At 30.9% G+C, this 16,690-nt stretch overlaps 1 protein-coding gene across 1 annotated transcript; it reads right to left on the reverse strand.

Moving 5' to 3' along the window:
* Positions 1–282: 282 nt before the first annotated feature.
* LOC120090244 (uncharacterized) lies at positions 283–6,941 on the reverse strand. The gene is made up of 3 exons (XM_039047797.2): positions 6,048–6,941; positions 3,184–3,355; positions 283–927 (listed from the first exon to the last, which is right to left on the reverse strand). The coding sequence occupies exons 1-3, from the start codon at positions 6,816–6,818 to the stop codon at positions 485–487; spliced, it is 1,386 nt and encodes a 461-aa protein (XP_038903725.1). The 5' UTR covers positions 6,819–6,941; the 3' UTR covers positions 283–484.
* Between the last annotated feature and the right edge of the window lie 9,749 nt (positions 6,942–16,690).

Consider the following 16,690-nt stretch of genomic DNA (forward strand, 5'->3'; position numbering starts at 1 on the left):
CAATACGACTAGTTTTTACTCGAACTTATTCTATTTTTATCTTGAATTTTTAAAGCACTCAAATTTGACATGGCCCAGTATGAATATGTTTCTCCATCTTTATAAAAGATAGTCACCATAGTGAATTTAGTTTAACAATAATTGGTATAATCTTCTTATGTGGTCTTCCTTTCTAATATCGAAGATTCGATTTTCCATCTTCAAAGGGAAAAAAAACTATAGGTCTTCCAAGGCTTAACGTAAAATTAATTATTAAAATAGAGCATAGTCTCAAAAAAAAAATATAAGCTAAAACAAGTAATAATCTATTTTCGGTCTATTAGTTACTTAATTGTAATAACACGTCTGAAAAGTACGTATGTAGCGTTAAATAGTATTTAAACCTATTTTCTTTTTCGTAAATGACTTAATTTCAAGAAGGTAGTGAAGAAGAAAAACAAAATATAAAGTTCCCAAAACACCCCCACCAAATGCAAACCATCCTTCATCCCTTAACGAGAAGAGCCTTCATGTTACTAAGCAAAGCCTCCATTTGCTCCCGAGAGTGCAATGGAGATGGATAAACACACACACAATCTAGCCGCCCGTTTCTAACGGTGTCGAACACAGCGGCGGAAGGTCCGATTCCATGGATGGAGGCACAACCTATGTAGTCGTCAATGTTGATATCTTTTTGCATTTCACCTGAATTGTCAAACACCGTGTCTTCGAATATCGTCATTAGTGACGTCCTCATTGCTCCCGACGTTGTGAGACTGGGGTTCTCGACGACACGACACATCAAAAAGTTCAGGTCCGACATGTCGGTGAAATGCTTGTTTGAGTTCTTGGAAGCCTCCAATGTAGTCGAAACTTTCTTTGCTAGCTCCCACAGGTCTTCTCCTCCTCTTACGGTGTAAGAGTTAAAGATGGCAGCATGGTAAAATCCTGAAAATTCCTGAGGTGTTATAGTCTTTTTGTTTTTATATTTTTATCATATTCAAAATTAAATTTTAAAAGATAGATGTGGAATTGGCAAAATATGGGTTAAAAGTGAGTGTGGTTAGCATTATAAACTCTCGTTTTTATTTTTTTGCATTTATATTAACTCAAAGCGTTTAATTTTCAAAATAGGTCATTTAAAAAAAAATTAAAGTGTTCAACGATCACTAAAATAACTTTTGAAATATATTTTAATTTTATTTTATCAAAATAATTTAAATAAAAATGAAACTTTTTAAAAAACATTTTTTTCTCTAGGTCTTTCATTTTCGTAATTGTTGTACTAAAAAAATTAGCATAATATAAGTGGCTTATGAATATGAAATTAGTATAATTACCTATTTAAGTTTTTTTTTTTTTTGTTGAATTATAAATAATATTCCTAAATTTTCGTATAGGTTTTAGTTATGCACTTCAAATTTGAAATGTTGAAGTTTGTCAAAAGATAAATTTAAACTTTGAAATTAGTCCAAAACAATATAATTGTCATTTATTACAAATAATGACACTATATTAATGCCAGTAATTACCATTTATTTCATCTTAAAAAGATCATACCGCTAAAATTATTTATATAATTAATTTTTATATCACAATTATAACTTCAATTTATGTAAATAATGTCGTAACTTTTAAGTGACGTGAGGAATCATTTTTACATGACGTTAGTTTCTATCTTTTTTTAACAAAACAAGTCTCCAAAAGTATAGGATCATAATTGAAACATACTTCGAAATTTAAGAGTATATAATTTATCCTTTTTTATAGTAACTCTTATCTAAATATTTCTTTTTAATTTCAAGTCAAGCTGCCTATTACCTATATAGTCCTAATTACATAAAATCAAGTTTTCTTAGATCATTTAGTAATCATTTAGTTTTTTTCTTTAAAATTAAGTCGATAAACACTACTTGCACTTCCAAATTTCTTTCTTTGTTATCTACTTTTTACCAACGATTTAAAAAATCAATCCAAATTTTAAAATTAAAAAAATAGCTTTTAAAAACTTGTTTTTGTTTTTGGAATTTTACTAAGAATTCAACCATTGTATTTTAGAAATATGTAGATCATTGTAAGAAATGGGAGAAAATATGTTTAATTTTCAAAAACTAAAAACCAAAATCGAAATGATTACTGAACGAGACCTTAGTTATTTCCATTAATCTATACTTATTTCTTGTCTTTTTATTCTAAGAAATTTAATGATTTAGAGTTGATTTTCTTTTTAGTTGAGAGTATATAGATGTGTTATACTTTAATTAATGTTAATATTCGTTAACTGTTGATTTATTTTCTCTCTTTAATCTAACATTTGTTTCATGCTTCCATCTTTCATTTTAAAAAAAGAAGTTCAAGGAAAAAAAAAAGACAAAAACGAAACAATTAAAATAAAATACCGCATGAACAATTTACTTTAAATTTAAAATTGAGAGAAAAAATATATATAACATAGTTATATATTAAAAAAAACATAATTCTCCTGAACATATATTTTTTCATTTTATTAAAAAAATTATAGAACAAGAACGAAAGCCTAATTAAAATGACATTTAATTTTTAAAGGTTGAATTAGAAATTTAACTCCTATGTTGTTTTTTCCAAAAAAAAAAAATGTGGGATAAAATAATCCTTCTTTTTTTATAGTTGGTGATGGAATGTCAAACCTTTAAGGGACATGTCAATTATTGTTTAGTTCACTTTGATTTTTATAAGATTATTTATTTTTTAAAAAAATCCTTAAGTGTTGACTGCACTTATTTTTATAAAACCCAGTTCCTTAATGAATTATTAGATGGTAATTTTTATTTTTTTAAAAAAAATGTTGCTATTATTTTCTATATTATAAAAAGATGATGCATGATATAAGTGCCCCTTCATTACCTTTTATTTAAAATTGTGTTTACTATCTTAAAAATAGACATAAATACCAAACCTGACTTCTTTTTCCTTTTCTGGAAAACTAAACTATTTTTTTTTAAAAAAAAAAAAAGGAAAAAAAAAGTCCTTATTAAATGACCCTTTTAATTTCTAAACATCGATTCAGAAATCGTAGTAATATATATAATTAATAACCCATAGCTACCAAAAAAGAGAGCATAAAAAAGGCAAAGAATACGACATCACACCTTGCAATTAAAAGCTAACAAAATCATGAAAGTGGAAAGAAATTGTTGAAAATAAATGGCCATTTCTGAAACGTACCGAAATCGTGGGATGTCAACGGAGGCTCCAGAAACCGCCGGCAATCTACTAGCGTTATGATTCCGTACTTCCGGTGGTGGCGGTCGAACCCGTGGCCGCCGGAGCTGTGCGCTGCCACCAGCCCCGCCGCCACCAACACCGAACTCAGTTTTAACCCTCTCAACTTGCACTCCTGATCATAAGATTGGGTTTAGAAAGCCTAAATACGTTTTTTTTTTTTTTTTTTTTGGACAAATGATAAAATTCATCATGATATTAGTTGCAATTATACCCTCAAACTTTCAAAGAATAAAAATCGAGTCCTAATTTTGGTTTGAGAGGTTAATTTTTATAATTAATAGTTTAAGTTTATAATTGCAACTACTACCATAGTTTAGAGATAATTTTTGTAATTTGTCCTTTTTTTTTCTTTTGATCAAAATTTAAACATTAATTTGTCTATGAATTATTTCATTTTGTTATCTATTCTCTCACGCTATTTTCTAAAATTAAGTAGAGTTTTGAAAACTAAAAAAATGTTTTTTTTCAAAACTTTATTAATTTTTATAAATTAAGAAAAAAATGTTAAAACAGATAAATTATGGCGAAACAATGTTAATTAGATACTAGAGTAAATAATACATCAAAGGAGCTTGAACATAAAGACTAATGTTTTGTGGGTGTTAGTTTTTAAATGGAAAATATTTAGGTTGTACTATCTTTTTTTAGTTCGACTATTAGTTAAAATTTTCTTTTGAATATATATATATGGATTTGACATCTATCTCCTCCAAAATCTACTGTAAACTCAACTCGTGCATCAAATGTTGTACTTCTTTTTCCCTAAAAGAATAATAGTAATTCTTAAAATTTTGCTTTTGCATTTTAAGTTTTAAATTCAATTAAGAATTTTATAAAAAATGATACATGTATGATTTTAAAAAAAAATAAAAATAAAACAAATTACTATGTTTCCATTTGGTAATTATTTTATTTTTTATTTTTTTAAATTAAACTTATTTCCTCCTAATTTTTTTAGGATGAATTGTAACTTTATAAAGTAGAATAATTGAATTATTGGCTAAATTTTAAAAACAAAAATAAGTTTTTAAAAGTTATTTTTTTTAGTTTTCAAATTTTGATTTCGTTTTTTAAACTATTGGTAAAAAGTAATTAAGGAAAAATTTTGGAGGTTGAAATAATGTTTATAAGCTTAATTTTAAAAAACAAAAACAAAAAACGAAATGGTTACTAAACATTCCGTTTGATAACTATTTTGTTTTTAAAAATTAAGTTTATTTCCTCCAAATTTTTTACAATAATTTGCAACCTTATTAAGTACAACAATTGAATTATTGACCAAATTTCAAAAACAAAAACAAGTTTTTAAAGGTTACTTTTTGTAATTTTCAAATTTTTTGTTTGGTTTTTTAAATTATTGGTAAAAAGTAGATAATTGAGGAAAGTAATGTTTATAGATTTAAATTTTAAAAATAAAAATAAAAAACTAAATAACTATCAAACTAGACCTAAAAATTATTAGCTTGATTTTCAAAAGTTTTTTCATCTCGACTTTCGAATAGTTTATCTCAGGAGTTTAATGTTTAAAAAATAATCATTATTTTATATTAATCTTAATCTTGTTTTGGATTTCAATTAATTTGGGCTTAGATTGAGCATGTATATTAATATGCTACCATGATCTTTAATATAATATACATATTTTGGTTCAGACAAACATAAGATCCAACGAATCAATCCAAACAACATAACTCAACTAGTTAACACGGTATAAGTTGACACTTATATATTCAATTAAAAAGTGATTTGAATCTCACCCTTTTAACTAAAGCAAAATTAATGACATATATTAGGTGACAAAAATGATTAATCATAAATGTTAACGTTTTGTTTAAATTACAAATTTAATATTTAAATTTGAGATTTGTGTCTAATAAATATTTTTATTTTGTCTTTTCAAATTTATTGAGTTCAACGAATATCTAAATTTTAAATTTTAAATTTTAAAATGTAAATTATATAAAATATAATTAAAAAGTTCAAAAATATAGCAAGTTAGGTCATAATATCGATTCTCTTTATAAAAAATTAAAATATGTATAAATTAGAATATTCATATAAATTAAAATATGAATTATGTATAAATTAAAATATGTATAAATTAAAATATGTATAAATTAAAATATTCAATTAAATATGTATTTTTTAAAACATAAAACGTATACCTAAATAAATTATAATAATTTATTATTGAATAATATTCAATGGTAATTACAACTAGTTTACTGATTTATAAATATAGCATCAAATGCATTTTAAATAATTGTTCATATTAGAATCTGATACCAAACACATATAAAAACATGAAATACAACTATATTTTCATTCGATCTTTTGTTTCTAGATCTCCTATCAAATATACTCTAAAACTTTAAATCTTGTATTTAATAAATCTCTAAAAAAAATTAAAAAAATAAAATTAATTTTCTAGAGATATACATTTAAATTTTATGTCATCTAAGAAGTCTATTTTGTAGGCAATATAAAAATAAAAATATCACAACAACATTTAATGAAAGTTTGGTATTTATAAATTAGAGTCAAATATAAATTCAAAATATTTTTGATAATACGGAAAATACTTGTACTAATAACAGATTCGAATTTAACAACCCACGTATTATTAAAAAAAATTGAATATAAACTATTATTAATTAATTTATAAATATATTTTAATTAATTTAACAAAAAACTAATTGAGATATAGTATGTGACATAAAATCCGAAAACAGTGAGCTGAAAATATGAATATAGAACAGAATCCATATAATGAACCAGATCTGTACGAAAATGGTAGTACTTACCGAGAGAATCTTGTGGGTTTCGGTTTGGTTGATCTGAAACCTGGCCAACTGCGATCGTCTCGCAGATTTTACATCTTTGAATTTCAGATTCGTTAATCTCATCGAGTTCACAGAGTGGCTAAGCAGATTTAATCCTCTGGCCAACAATGGCTTCTTCGATAAATTTCTAGGAACAAGATCCTCCAGTCCCAGCTCCACTTCCTCCTTTTTATCTCCGCCGCCGCCGCCGCCGCTCTTAATCAAAACAAGCAGCTCCTCCAACAACGACACCGCCGTCGTCCGGTCACACACCGCCACGTGTAGCCGGAATATAGCCACCCATTTCCCCAATCCAACCTCATACAAGTTAACAAACAAAATGTCCGCCGTGCCGTCGCCGGAGGACTGTAGGTTCCGCCAAGGGGTATTGTCGTTGAGTTCGCGTTCGAGGAGAATCTGGAATGGGGAAATGGAAATGTTGCCGTTGTTATGGGCATTTTGGTCATTTAGGAATTTGGAAGTTTCTGAACTCCCGAACATTTTGAGCTGAACGAAAGGAGTGGAAGAGGTGAGGAAGGAGAAAGTGGAAGAAGTGGGGTTGTAATGGAGTTTGGATTTGAGGACAGGATGGGAATTTTGGAGTTTGTGGAGGGCATTTTGGAGTTGTGGCAGATTTGGGGCTGCGGTGGAGGATATAGCTAGGATTCCGGTGCCGGTGCCGCCTGGGACGGCACGGCACCAGGCGTTTTCACTGCAGGCAGCGACTCGCCGGCGGGTTGTGGAATCTTCCATATGGTAACAAACAGAGAAGAATCCGGCGGCCGGAGAATTTGAAGGGCAAAAAGTAAGGTGTTTAATTGTTTTGAAGAAGCGGCCGGCGGCTTTGGGATTGTGCTGGGGAATTTATAGAAGCTTATTAAAGCTTTTGTTGGTGTGAGTATTAATGGCGGTTCGTTGCTTTAGTTGTTTCAACACTACAGCCGGTAAAAATTTAATATTTGTATTCAATATTAAATAGTTTCTATATCCAATATTTGACATGTTCTTGTGTAATATATTATTTTAAAAAAAAAAAAAAATACTTTAAACCCTAACCTTCTTTCTTGAGCAGTACTCTTTCATAAACTCTTTCGTAAAGTAATAAATGGGGAGTACTGTAGCCTCAAAATATCTTAAATCATTGATTGATTCAAAAGTAGATATAACGATGAACGTAACCATTTTGATTGACCTAAAAATTTAAACTGAATAGATGAAAGTAAATTTAATTATATCATCTAAGAAAATAATAACAACAATAATAATAATATTATGGTTCAAATATCATTTTAATCTTTATATTCTGTTAGTTCTTTCCATTTGGTTTTTATACTTTCAAATATTAAAAATTATCTATCTTTATACTTTTAATCAAACTTAAAAATAGTCATTGTGATTAAATTAAGGTTTACAACATGAAGAAAAATAATTTAAAAAAAAGTGTCAAATAGGATAGAAAATTATCTAATCCGCAAATTGGATAAAAAAAAATAAATGGGTTCGATTTAGGATTTTTGAGTGAGTATACGTTAGACTGTTTCACCAATCTTGTTTATTTTATTTTTTTAGTATAATAGAATAGATGATTCGAACCACATACTTCTTAATTGTCGAAAAATTTGTATGTCACATGAACTAACCTTCCACACAGAAGAAATTAAAATCAACGCGTTATTCTTTTGTATCAAACTATTAACTCTATCATTGTTGCTCTGCAACTAACCTCCACGATTCACATTTATGACTCAACACTTTACTTATAAGCTTCAACTTTTCATCACATTTGGCTTTTTTCCCTTTATTATTATTATTTTCTAGCAACTCAATTAGTTGTGAAGTCCAAATTAATGGTATGAATTATTTTATTGAAAGTACAAGGATTGAAATCGAACATTTAAACATATAAGAATTAAAATAGAATAAATATTACAATACAGAGACTAAAATAATATTTTAATCTAATAATAAATAAATAAATATAGAAAACTATAGATTTTCTCAGAGATTTTTGAGTCCATGATTAGTTTGGAGCTAATCTTGCCTTTATAGGAACTAGTGTATTACCACATGTAATTATAAACTAATTTAAGATTAACTTAGTTTTAAATGATTAACGTGAAGTCTTATGATTAAATATGATTATTACTATTATTGTTACAACAAAATTACAGAGAAAGAACTTAGATCCATACATCTTTTTCTTATAAATTTATTTTATTATTGAACATGTAATTGTAAAAAAAAATGCGAAACGATTTATAAATAATAATTAAATTATAAATGTCTACAATAATTTAGATTAGATGTGGTTTATACAAAAGTAATTATAAATTGTTTCTTACAATGCTAAAAGATGATACCAAATTTATTTAACTACAAAACAATATCTAAATAATATCTAAATTAATTGATGTATTTCTAGTTATCTCATATTTTATTATTTACTTCGTCAAACCCATAACTATTTTATGAACTATTATCAGACCATATTTTGGTTTGTCAATAATTATTTTCTTATCTTAATTTTCTTGCAATGAAGATTTCAAATTGTTGCAAAAATATAGGTGGAAGAGACAAATGCAAGAGATTATATATATATAATTTTAAAATTTGTTAATTATAATCTTTTTATTTGTGCATTTAAATTGTATATCTCATATCAAATTCTCAATTAAGTTTAGCTTACATTTTATTCTTTTTAATACTTTAATAAAAAACATATACATAAATATTTTTAATTTTTAATAGTGTTGTCTAACCTAATTTAGCTCAACAAATTCAAGACATTTTCAAGCTAATTTTTTATAATTACAATTATAATTACAGAAAATTTATTCTAACTTCTTGACGATGAATAAGAAACCTCCCTTTGCCTCTCATCTCTTTTTATTTCATTAAAAGAAAAAATTGTGATTTTTTTTATTTATTATCGGTAATTTTACATTATTTATAATTAATTTAAAAACTTTATGAAACATTAAGTTACATATGTTTTGTTTTTCTCACTAAAAAAACATAAACTTGTAATTGATTAATAATCCTTTATTTTTCAACAAATATTTTATATATAAAAAATACACTAATTACAAAGGAACCAAAAAAAAAAAAATCAAAGAATCCTAAATATACCCCCAATTTCTTAAAAAATAGATATGCTAACTTGATAAATATTGATGAATCTCAATTATTCAACTTCAGCTAAAAAGTAAGTTGATCATTTGCATATGAATCATTTGCAATCTTAATATAGTACCAAAACACATGATAACCCTAGCAATTTATTTAATGTGCTCAACTTGAAATGTTTTGAAAGATTGAGATAAAAATGAATATATATGAATGACTAAAATGGTCATTTTTAAAAAGTATAAAGACCTAAATGAATCAAAAGTAGAAGAATCAAAATGAATATTTTAAAATTACAGAAATCAAAATGAATCAAAAAAAAAAATATAGAGACCCAGATCGTATTTAAATATATAAAATTTAATATGCATGAGATTGTAAATTTTGTATTATTTAAGGTTATGGATCATAGTGAGTTGATTTTTTGAACTAGTTGAGCTGTGAACTTATGATTTTTTGACACAAAACTTTGGGTTTAAGAATTTATTGGCAAACTTTTTAGAGGACCTTGGCTGAATAGGCACAATCATAATAATTTAGAAGCACATATTAAAAAAGAGTAGATCTCTGAACTTTCATGAAAGTAACACTTTTAGCCTCTATATTTTACAATTTGTAAATATTAGTATGATTTAATGACACATGTATATTGATAAACCGATCGAGAATCAAATTTATTTATAAACAATAAAGAATATGTTGTTAGTAATAAAAATTAACACCTACTTTCAATGAATTTTTTTAATGATATATGAACTACATCATTACAAATTATAAAGTACTATATCGTTACTTATTAAAATGTAAAAACTAAATTATTAAAAGTTGGAAGAATTTTACATATTTTTTTTTAAAAAAAAATTAAAAACAAGGTAAAAAAGTTGATGTGATGGTACACTATACGTTCCAACAAAACAGTTTTGTAGAATGTCCTATATTAGTTTGCAAAGGCATTAATGAATGAGTTCAACCTACTATTTTATGATAAAGATATTCATGTGTCATATTAATGTTAAATTTATGAAATTTGAGCCAATACATTGTTCAAGAAAATTGCATAACCTAAACCTGTGGCTTTTTGAAATGGTAAAAGATAATTCTCTATCTAAATGTCGGGGTTGATACCCTAAATCTTATAGGTTTCATAATTTGTAAATTATTTGTACACGAATTATTTATTTAATAAAATACAGTGTTATTTTATTTGACTTTTAGTTTGCATTAACCCAAATTCAATAAACTAAGATATAAGGTTATTTAATGTAATTTAAACATATATATGATTGACTTACAAGTGGATCATGTTTAAATAATAACTTGAATTGTCTGTAGTATATGGATAAAATTGGATACCCTATCCTGATGACATTACGGATACGACTCACTTTGCAGTTGTTACAATTGTTATAAAGTGTTACAAATGATCTGATATAATCATTCATGTGAAGACATGTGAGTGGGGGAATCCTGTACAGAGAGTTTGTATAAGACCGGACCATAAAATTATTAGTTTCTCTTTATAACAACGTTATTTGAAGAGACTTACATTTCACTAGGATGACCATATGTAACTTGACCTTAATCTTAAGTGAGTTGTGAACTCCTACGCATAAGTGTGGTCCTTTGATCTGTATGGGTGAGAGTGGTCAAATTCACTGACTCAATATTGCCTATCATTTTAGGGATTCCTGCGAGTGACGATTTGGGAACACAGCTACACAAGATGGTCGAATGCACCCATTCCAGACCATAGGCTAAATAGATGAATTGCTCCCTTAAAGGCTGATTCCAAGAATAATGAGGTGCCTCACCCTCTCACTGGCCAAAGAGTGGTCTAGTTTATAATTTGACTATAATTAATTGTTTGCTAGAGGGATCAGTGGTACTGACTTAGATGTAACTACAGTGGTTAAACAACAATTTGACCCAACTGTAGTTATGAATAATTTGTGAAGGGTCGATTTACTGTTGATTGGTTATATCCATGGATATAGAAATATATCTATAGTGCGAAGATTGCAGCTATCGATCTTTAGTGGAGTGATTGACAATTAATGAAAGTTGATTAATTTAATTAAAGAGTTTAATTAATTAATCTCTATCATTTTAACTTCTAATCTGTAGGTCTATAAGGTCCCCTTACTTGCTCAATAAGGGAAGATGGAGTTCATTCCCTCCCTGAAGCAGGGATAAGTAGATAGATTGCTCTCTTAAGGGCTGATCCCGGGGCTTGAACGATGTGACGCCACACACTTTCTCATGGCCCGAGAGGTTTTTACACATAGTAGGACTGTGAGGTATTGTTCATTAGAAGGATCAGCGGTATTTAAGGAGTAAGATGTAACTACAGGGGAAAAGCGATAAATTGGCCAGCTGTACTTACGAGCATCTGTGAAGGGTTATCGTACTGATGATTGGTTATATCCAATAGACATAGAAATATATCTATGGTAAGAAGAGTTCAATTGTCGGTCTTTAGTGGAAAGATTGGCAGTTAACGGATGGTGGATATCGTGGCTAAAAAGTTTAGCCAGCTATGCTCATATTGTTGGAGCTTCAAGCCATAGGTTCATAAGGTCCCCTTGGTAGCTTGGATACAAGTTGAGAATCAGTTTTTGGGTCAGTTTGAAATATTAAAATTGACAAGAGGGAGTTCAATTATTATAATTGAACTCGTTAATTATATATGATATAATTAACTTTATGTATGAGATACATTAATTTAGAGGAAATTGGATATAAATATGATTTACATTTAGTGGAGGAAAAATACTATGATTAATATATGATATTAATCCATAGATTATGAATATGATGTGATTATATTCATTGTCTATTAACTGGACGGTTAAAGGGGTAATAGGACGGCGTCTCTTCTGTTTTCATAATGGATGAGTAAGTTGAAAAATCACTTTGAGATGCTTAAATAGCTCACGGTGTGTTAAGCATTGAATGTGCGGACATTGTGTTGAAGAGTGTCATCGTTTAGCAAAACCTGTGTCTATACGATAGTGCTTGAACGATCGCTTACCTATACAATATTGCTGAGCAATCGCTTAACGATTACACCCGCGCTCGCTATTTACTAAATGATTGTTTAGCGCCCAATATTTATTAAACGATCGTATAGACGTTCGCTTAGTTTTTCCTACACGATCGTTTAGACGATCACTTACCTTTTCCTACACAATCGTATACTTCACCTAAACGATCAAGTATTTTGTCTATACGATAGACGAGCCTATCTCTCACTTGCTTGATCGTTGTATACGATCTTCCTTCCTCCTTCTCTCTACCAAATCTGAACAAAGCCCACCCTTTGGATTCTCACTCCAAGAATACTGAGGGCTCTAAGTGATGGTGTCATCTCCATTTCCTTCTGTTCGTGTGGAGACTATTTGAGGTAGACGATTGGGTTTTGCTGAGCGATAGCTTACCGTCTTAGCGAAAGCGAGATTTGCTGTGAAGAATAAGTCTTCAACTGGTGTGATCTCTCGATCTCTTACTTATTGTTCCTTTGAGCATGTCAATAATTTAGCATTATGAATACATATTAGTATGTTTGAATGTATATGTGGAAATTCCGCTTCCGCTCATAGGTACTCTTGAATAAGACTTCCTTTAATTGGTACCCTAAGTGATAGGTACTCAAAATGTTCGGACGACATAGGAGTGTTGGACACGGACAAACAAGAAGGCACGAGCCTATATCTTGGCCAGACTTAGTGACGTGTTGGCCAAGAACCATGAGCCCATGGTCTCAGCTCGTGAGATCATGAAGTCCATGTGGGGAATGTTCGTGCAGTCGTCTGGATAGCTCAAGCATGAGGCTCTAAAACACATATTCATCTCCAAAATGGAGGAAGACACCTCTGTTCGTGAACACGTACTGAATATGATGGTTCACTTTAACGTGGCGGAGATGAATGAGTCTAAAATCGATGAGGGCAGTCAGGTTAGCATTATCCTGCATTCATTGTCGGAGAGCTTCCTCCACTTTGTTAGAAATATGATTCTTAAAAAGTGGACTATACCCTTACTACTCTCCTCAACGAGTTGCAAACTTACCAATCCTTGTTGAAAAGTAAGGAGAAAAAGGGAGGTGAGGCAAATGTTGTCTCGTCTTCTAAAAGGTTCCATCGAGGTTCAACCTCAGGAACAAAGTCTGTACCTTTAACTTCTAACTCTAGAAAAGGGAAGAAGAAGAAGAGTGGTAAAGGGAAAGGGAATGCGCCTGCTAACCTGCCATTTATCGCCCAGAAGAAGCATCCACCGTCGATTGAAAAAGAAAAATGTTTCCACTGTAACCAAGATGGACACTGGAAGAGGAATTGTCTTCGTTATCTAAAGGAAAAGAAGGCAGTCAAGCTAAGGCCAAGGTAGACAAAGGTAAATGTGATTTACTTATGTTAGGAACTTGTTTAATGGAGAATGATGATTCTGCTTGGATAATTGATTCGGGCGCCACTAATCATATTTGTTCTTCTTTTCAGGAGATTAGATCCTGGTGACAGCTGGAGGTTGGTGAGATGACGTTGTAAGTAGGCATCGGGCATGTCGTCTCAGCTATGGCAGTGGGAGGCATCCGGTTAACTTTACAAAATAGGTTTCTTGTATTAAAAGATGTCTTTGTAGTTCCTGAACTAAAAAGGGACCTTATTTCTGTAAAGTGTATGTTATAATGCAATTACGCTCTTTCTTTTAAATTGAATAAAGTGTTTATTCATAAATATGGTGTTGAAATTTGTACAGCTAAACTGGAAAATAACTTGTATGTGCAAAGACCGTTAGCCTTAAGTTCCCTCCATACATAGAGATGTTTAAATCTGTCGTAACTTAATCTAAACGCCAATGAGTTTCTCTAAAAGAAAATGCCCAATTTTGGCACCTTCGATTATGACACATCAATCTCAATAGGATTGAGAGATTGGTGAAGAATGGCCTTCTAAGTGAGTTAGAATAAAATTCTTTACAGTGTGTGAATCTTGCCTTGAGGGTAAGATGACTAAAAGACCTTTTACTGAAAAAGGTTATCGAGCCAAAAAGCCTCTAGAATTAGTACATTCTGACCTTTGCGGTCCTATGAATGCGCGAGCTCGATGAGGCTATGAGTACTTTATCAGTTTTACTGATGATTACTCGAGATATAGGTAAGTCTATTTGATGCAACGAAAGTCTGAATCTTTTGAAAAGTTCAAATTATTTAAGGTTGAAATTGAGAATGCTTTGGATAGACGAATTAAAACACTTCAATCAGATCGAGGTGGAGAGTTTTTAGATTCTGAGTTCTAGGACTATTTATTAGAACATAGAATCATTTCCCAACTCTCGTGTCGGGTACACTAGCGGAGAGAAGAAACTGAACCTTGTTGGACATAGTTCGTTCAATGATGATTTACGCTTCCTTAACATACTCATTTTGGGGTTTCCCAGTGAAGACTGCGGTATACATTCTCAACTGTGTTCCCTCTAAGAGTGTTGCGAGAACACCTCTGGAGTTGTAGAACGGGCATAAAGCTAGTTTATATCACTTTCAATATGAGGTTGCCCAACACATATGCTTAAGGCAAATCCCAAGAAGTTGGAATCACGGTCGAGGTTGTGCCTCTTTGTAGGCTACGCCAAAGGTACACGAGAGGGTTACTTTTATGATCGTCCGAAAACAAGGTGTTTGTTTCCAAGAACGCTACTTTCCTATAAGAGGATCATATCAGGGAGCACAATCCACGTAGTAAAGTCGTGTTAAGTGAACTTTCCAAAGAAAACTACTAACACTTCAACAAGAGTTGTTAAAGAACCTGCTTCATTAACTAGAGTTATTGATGATAGTTCATCTAGTAGATCGGTTCCACCTCAAGAGTTGAGGGAACCTTGACGCAGTGGGAAGGTTACGAACCCGCCTGATCGCTATCTAGGTTTCACGAAAATCCTAGCTATGGTAGCAGATGGCGACATTGAGAATCAGTTGTCCTATCAAAAGAAAATGGAGGATGTTGATCGAGGTGAATGGGTCAAAGCCATAAATCTCGAGATGAAGTCGATGTACTTCAACTCGGTATAGGATCTTGTATATTAGCCTGATGGGGTAAGACCTATAGGTTGTAAATGGATCTACAAGCGCAAATGGGGTGTTGATGGGAAGGTACAAACCTTCAAGGCTCGACTTGTGGCAAAAGGTTATATCCAGGTGGAGGGATTCGACTATGAGGAGACTTTCTCACCTGTTTCCATGTTAAAGTCGATCTACATCCTCCTGTCAATTGCCATTTATTATAATTATGAGATCTGGCAAATGGACGTCAAGACGACTTTTCTGAATGACAATCTTGAGGAGACCATTTACATGGTGCAACCCGAAGGTTTCATTGCCCAAGGTCATGAGCAAAAAGTTTGCAAACTGAACCGGTCCATTTATAGGCTAAAGCAAGCGTCTCGATCTTGGAATATTCAGTTTGATGTTGCGATCAAATCGTATGGCTTTGACCAAAATGTTAATGTACCTTGTGTTTACAAGAAGATAGTCAACAGTTTAGTAGCTTTCTTAGTGTTGTGTGTAGACGATATAGTACTCATTGGGAATGATGTAGGTCTATTCACTGCAGTTAAGAACTGGTTAGTGACCCAATTTTAAATGAAAGATTTGGGAAAGGCTCAATTTGTTTTGGGTATACAGATCTTTCGAGATCGTAAGAACAAAGTGCTAGCATTGTCTCAAGCATCCTATATTAACAAAATCTTGCTCAAGTACTCGATGCAAGACTCCAAAAGGGACTTACTACCATTCAAGCATGAAGTCACTTTGTCTAAGGACATGTGTCCTAAAATGCCTCAAGAGGTTGAGGAAATGACACGGGTCCCATATGCATCTGTCGTTGGCAGTTTAATGTATGTGATGCTCTGCACTAGGCCAGACATCTGCTATGTTGTAGGAATAGTTAGTAGGTATTACACTAACTCAGGCCAGGGTCACTGGACCGCAATTAATAATATCCTCATGTATCTTCGAAGAACGAGGGACTACATGCTCATGTATGGGTCTAGGGATTTGATCCTTACTGGATACAAGGATTTTTACTGCTTTGTGGGTTTAATTCTACTAAATGTCAAATAAAACATCTCATATTTTATAACTAACGGTCTTAGTACATATAAATTATCTTCAAGATTAGCACAACAAATAAATACACTATTCTTGTAAACAAACACTTTATTTATTTGAAAATTTAGAGAGTAATGTTGTTCAAGAAGACATTTTACAAAAATTAGGTTTCTTTTCAAGCCTGGAACCATATATATATTATCTAATAAAATATAAGATTTCTGTAAGTAGAGTCTAAGGCCCCCAAACTGCCATAACTGAGACGACGTGCCCAGTTCCAACACGCATCGTCATCCCCAACTTCCAGTTGCCGCTAGGAACTAATTCTCTAAAATGAAGAACAAACATGGTAAGTGGCACCCAAATCAATTATCGAGGCCGAATCATAATTTTCCACTAA

The sequence above is a fragment of the Benincasa hispida genome, chromosome 11 (genome assembly GCF_027475165.1).
Source record: "Benincasa hispida cultivar pf3 chromosome 11, pf3_genome.v1.1, whole genome shotgun sequence".
Lineage (NCBI taxonomy): Eukaryota > Viridiplantae > Streptophyta > Magnoliopsida > Cucurbitales > Cucurbitaceae > Benincasa > Benincasa hispida.

Bases quoted from the DNA above. Each gene is read 5' to 3' on its own strand.
- LOC120090244 (XM_039047797.2), bottom strand. From the start codon at position 6,818: ATGGAAGATTCCACAACCCGCCGGCGAGTCGCTGCCTGCAGTGAAAAC. The intron at 3,356-6,047 runs GTAAGTACTACC...TCTTATGATCAG, and splicing joins AAACCCACAAGATTCTCTCG to GAGTGCAAGTTGAGAGGGTT. The intron at 928-3,183 runs GTACGTTTCAGA...AGGAATTTTCAG, and splicing joins GTTGACATCCCACGATTTCG to GATTTTACCATGCTGCCATC.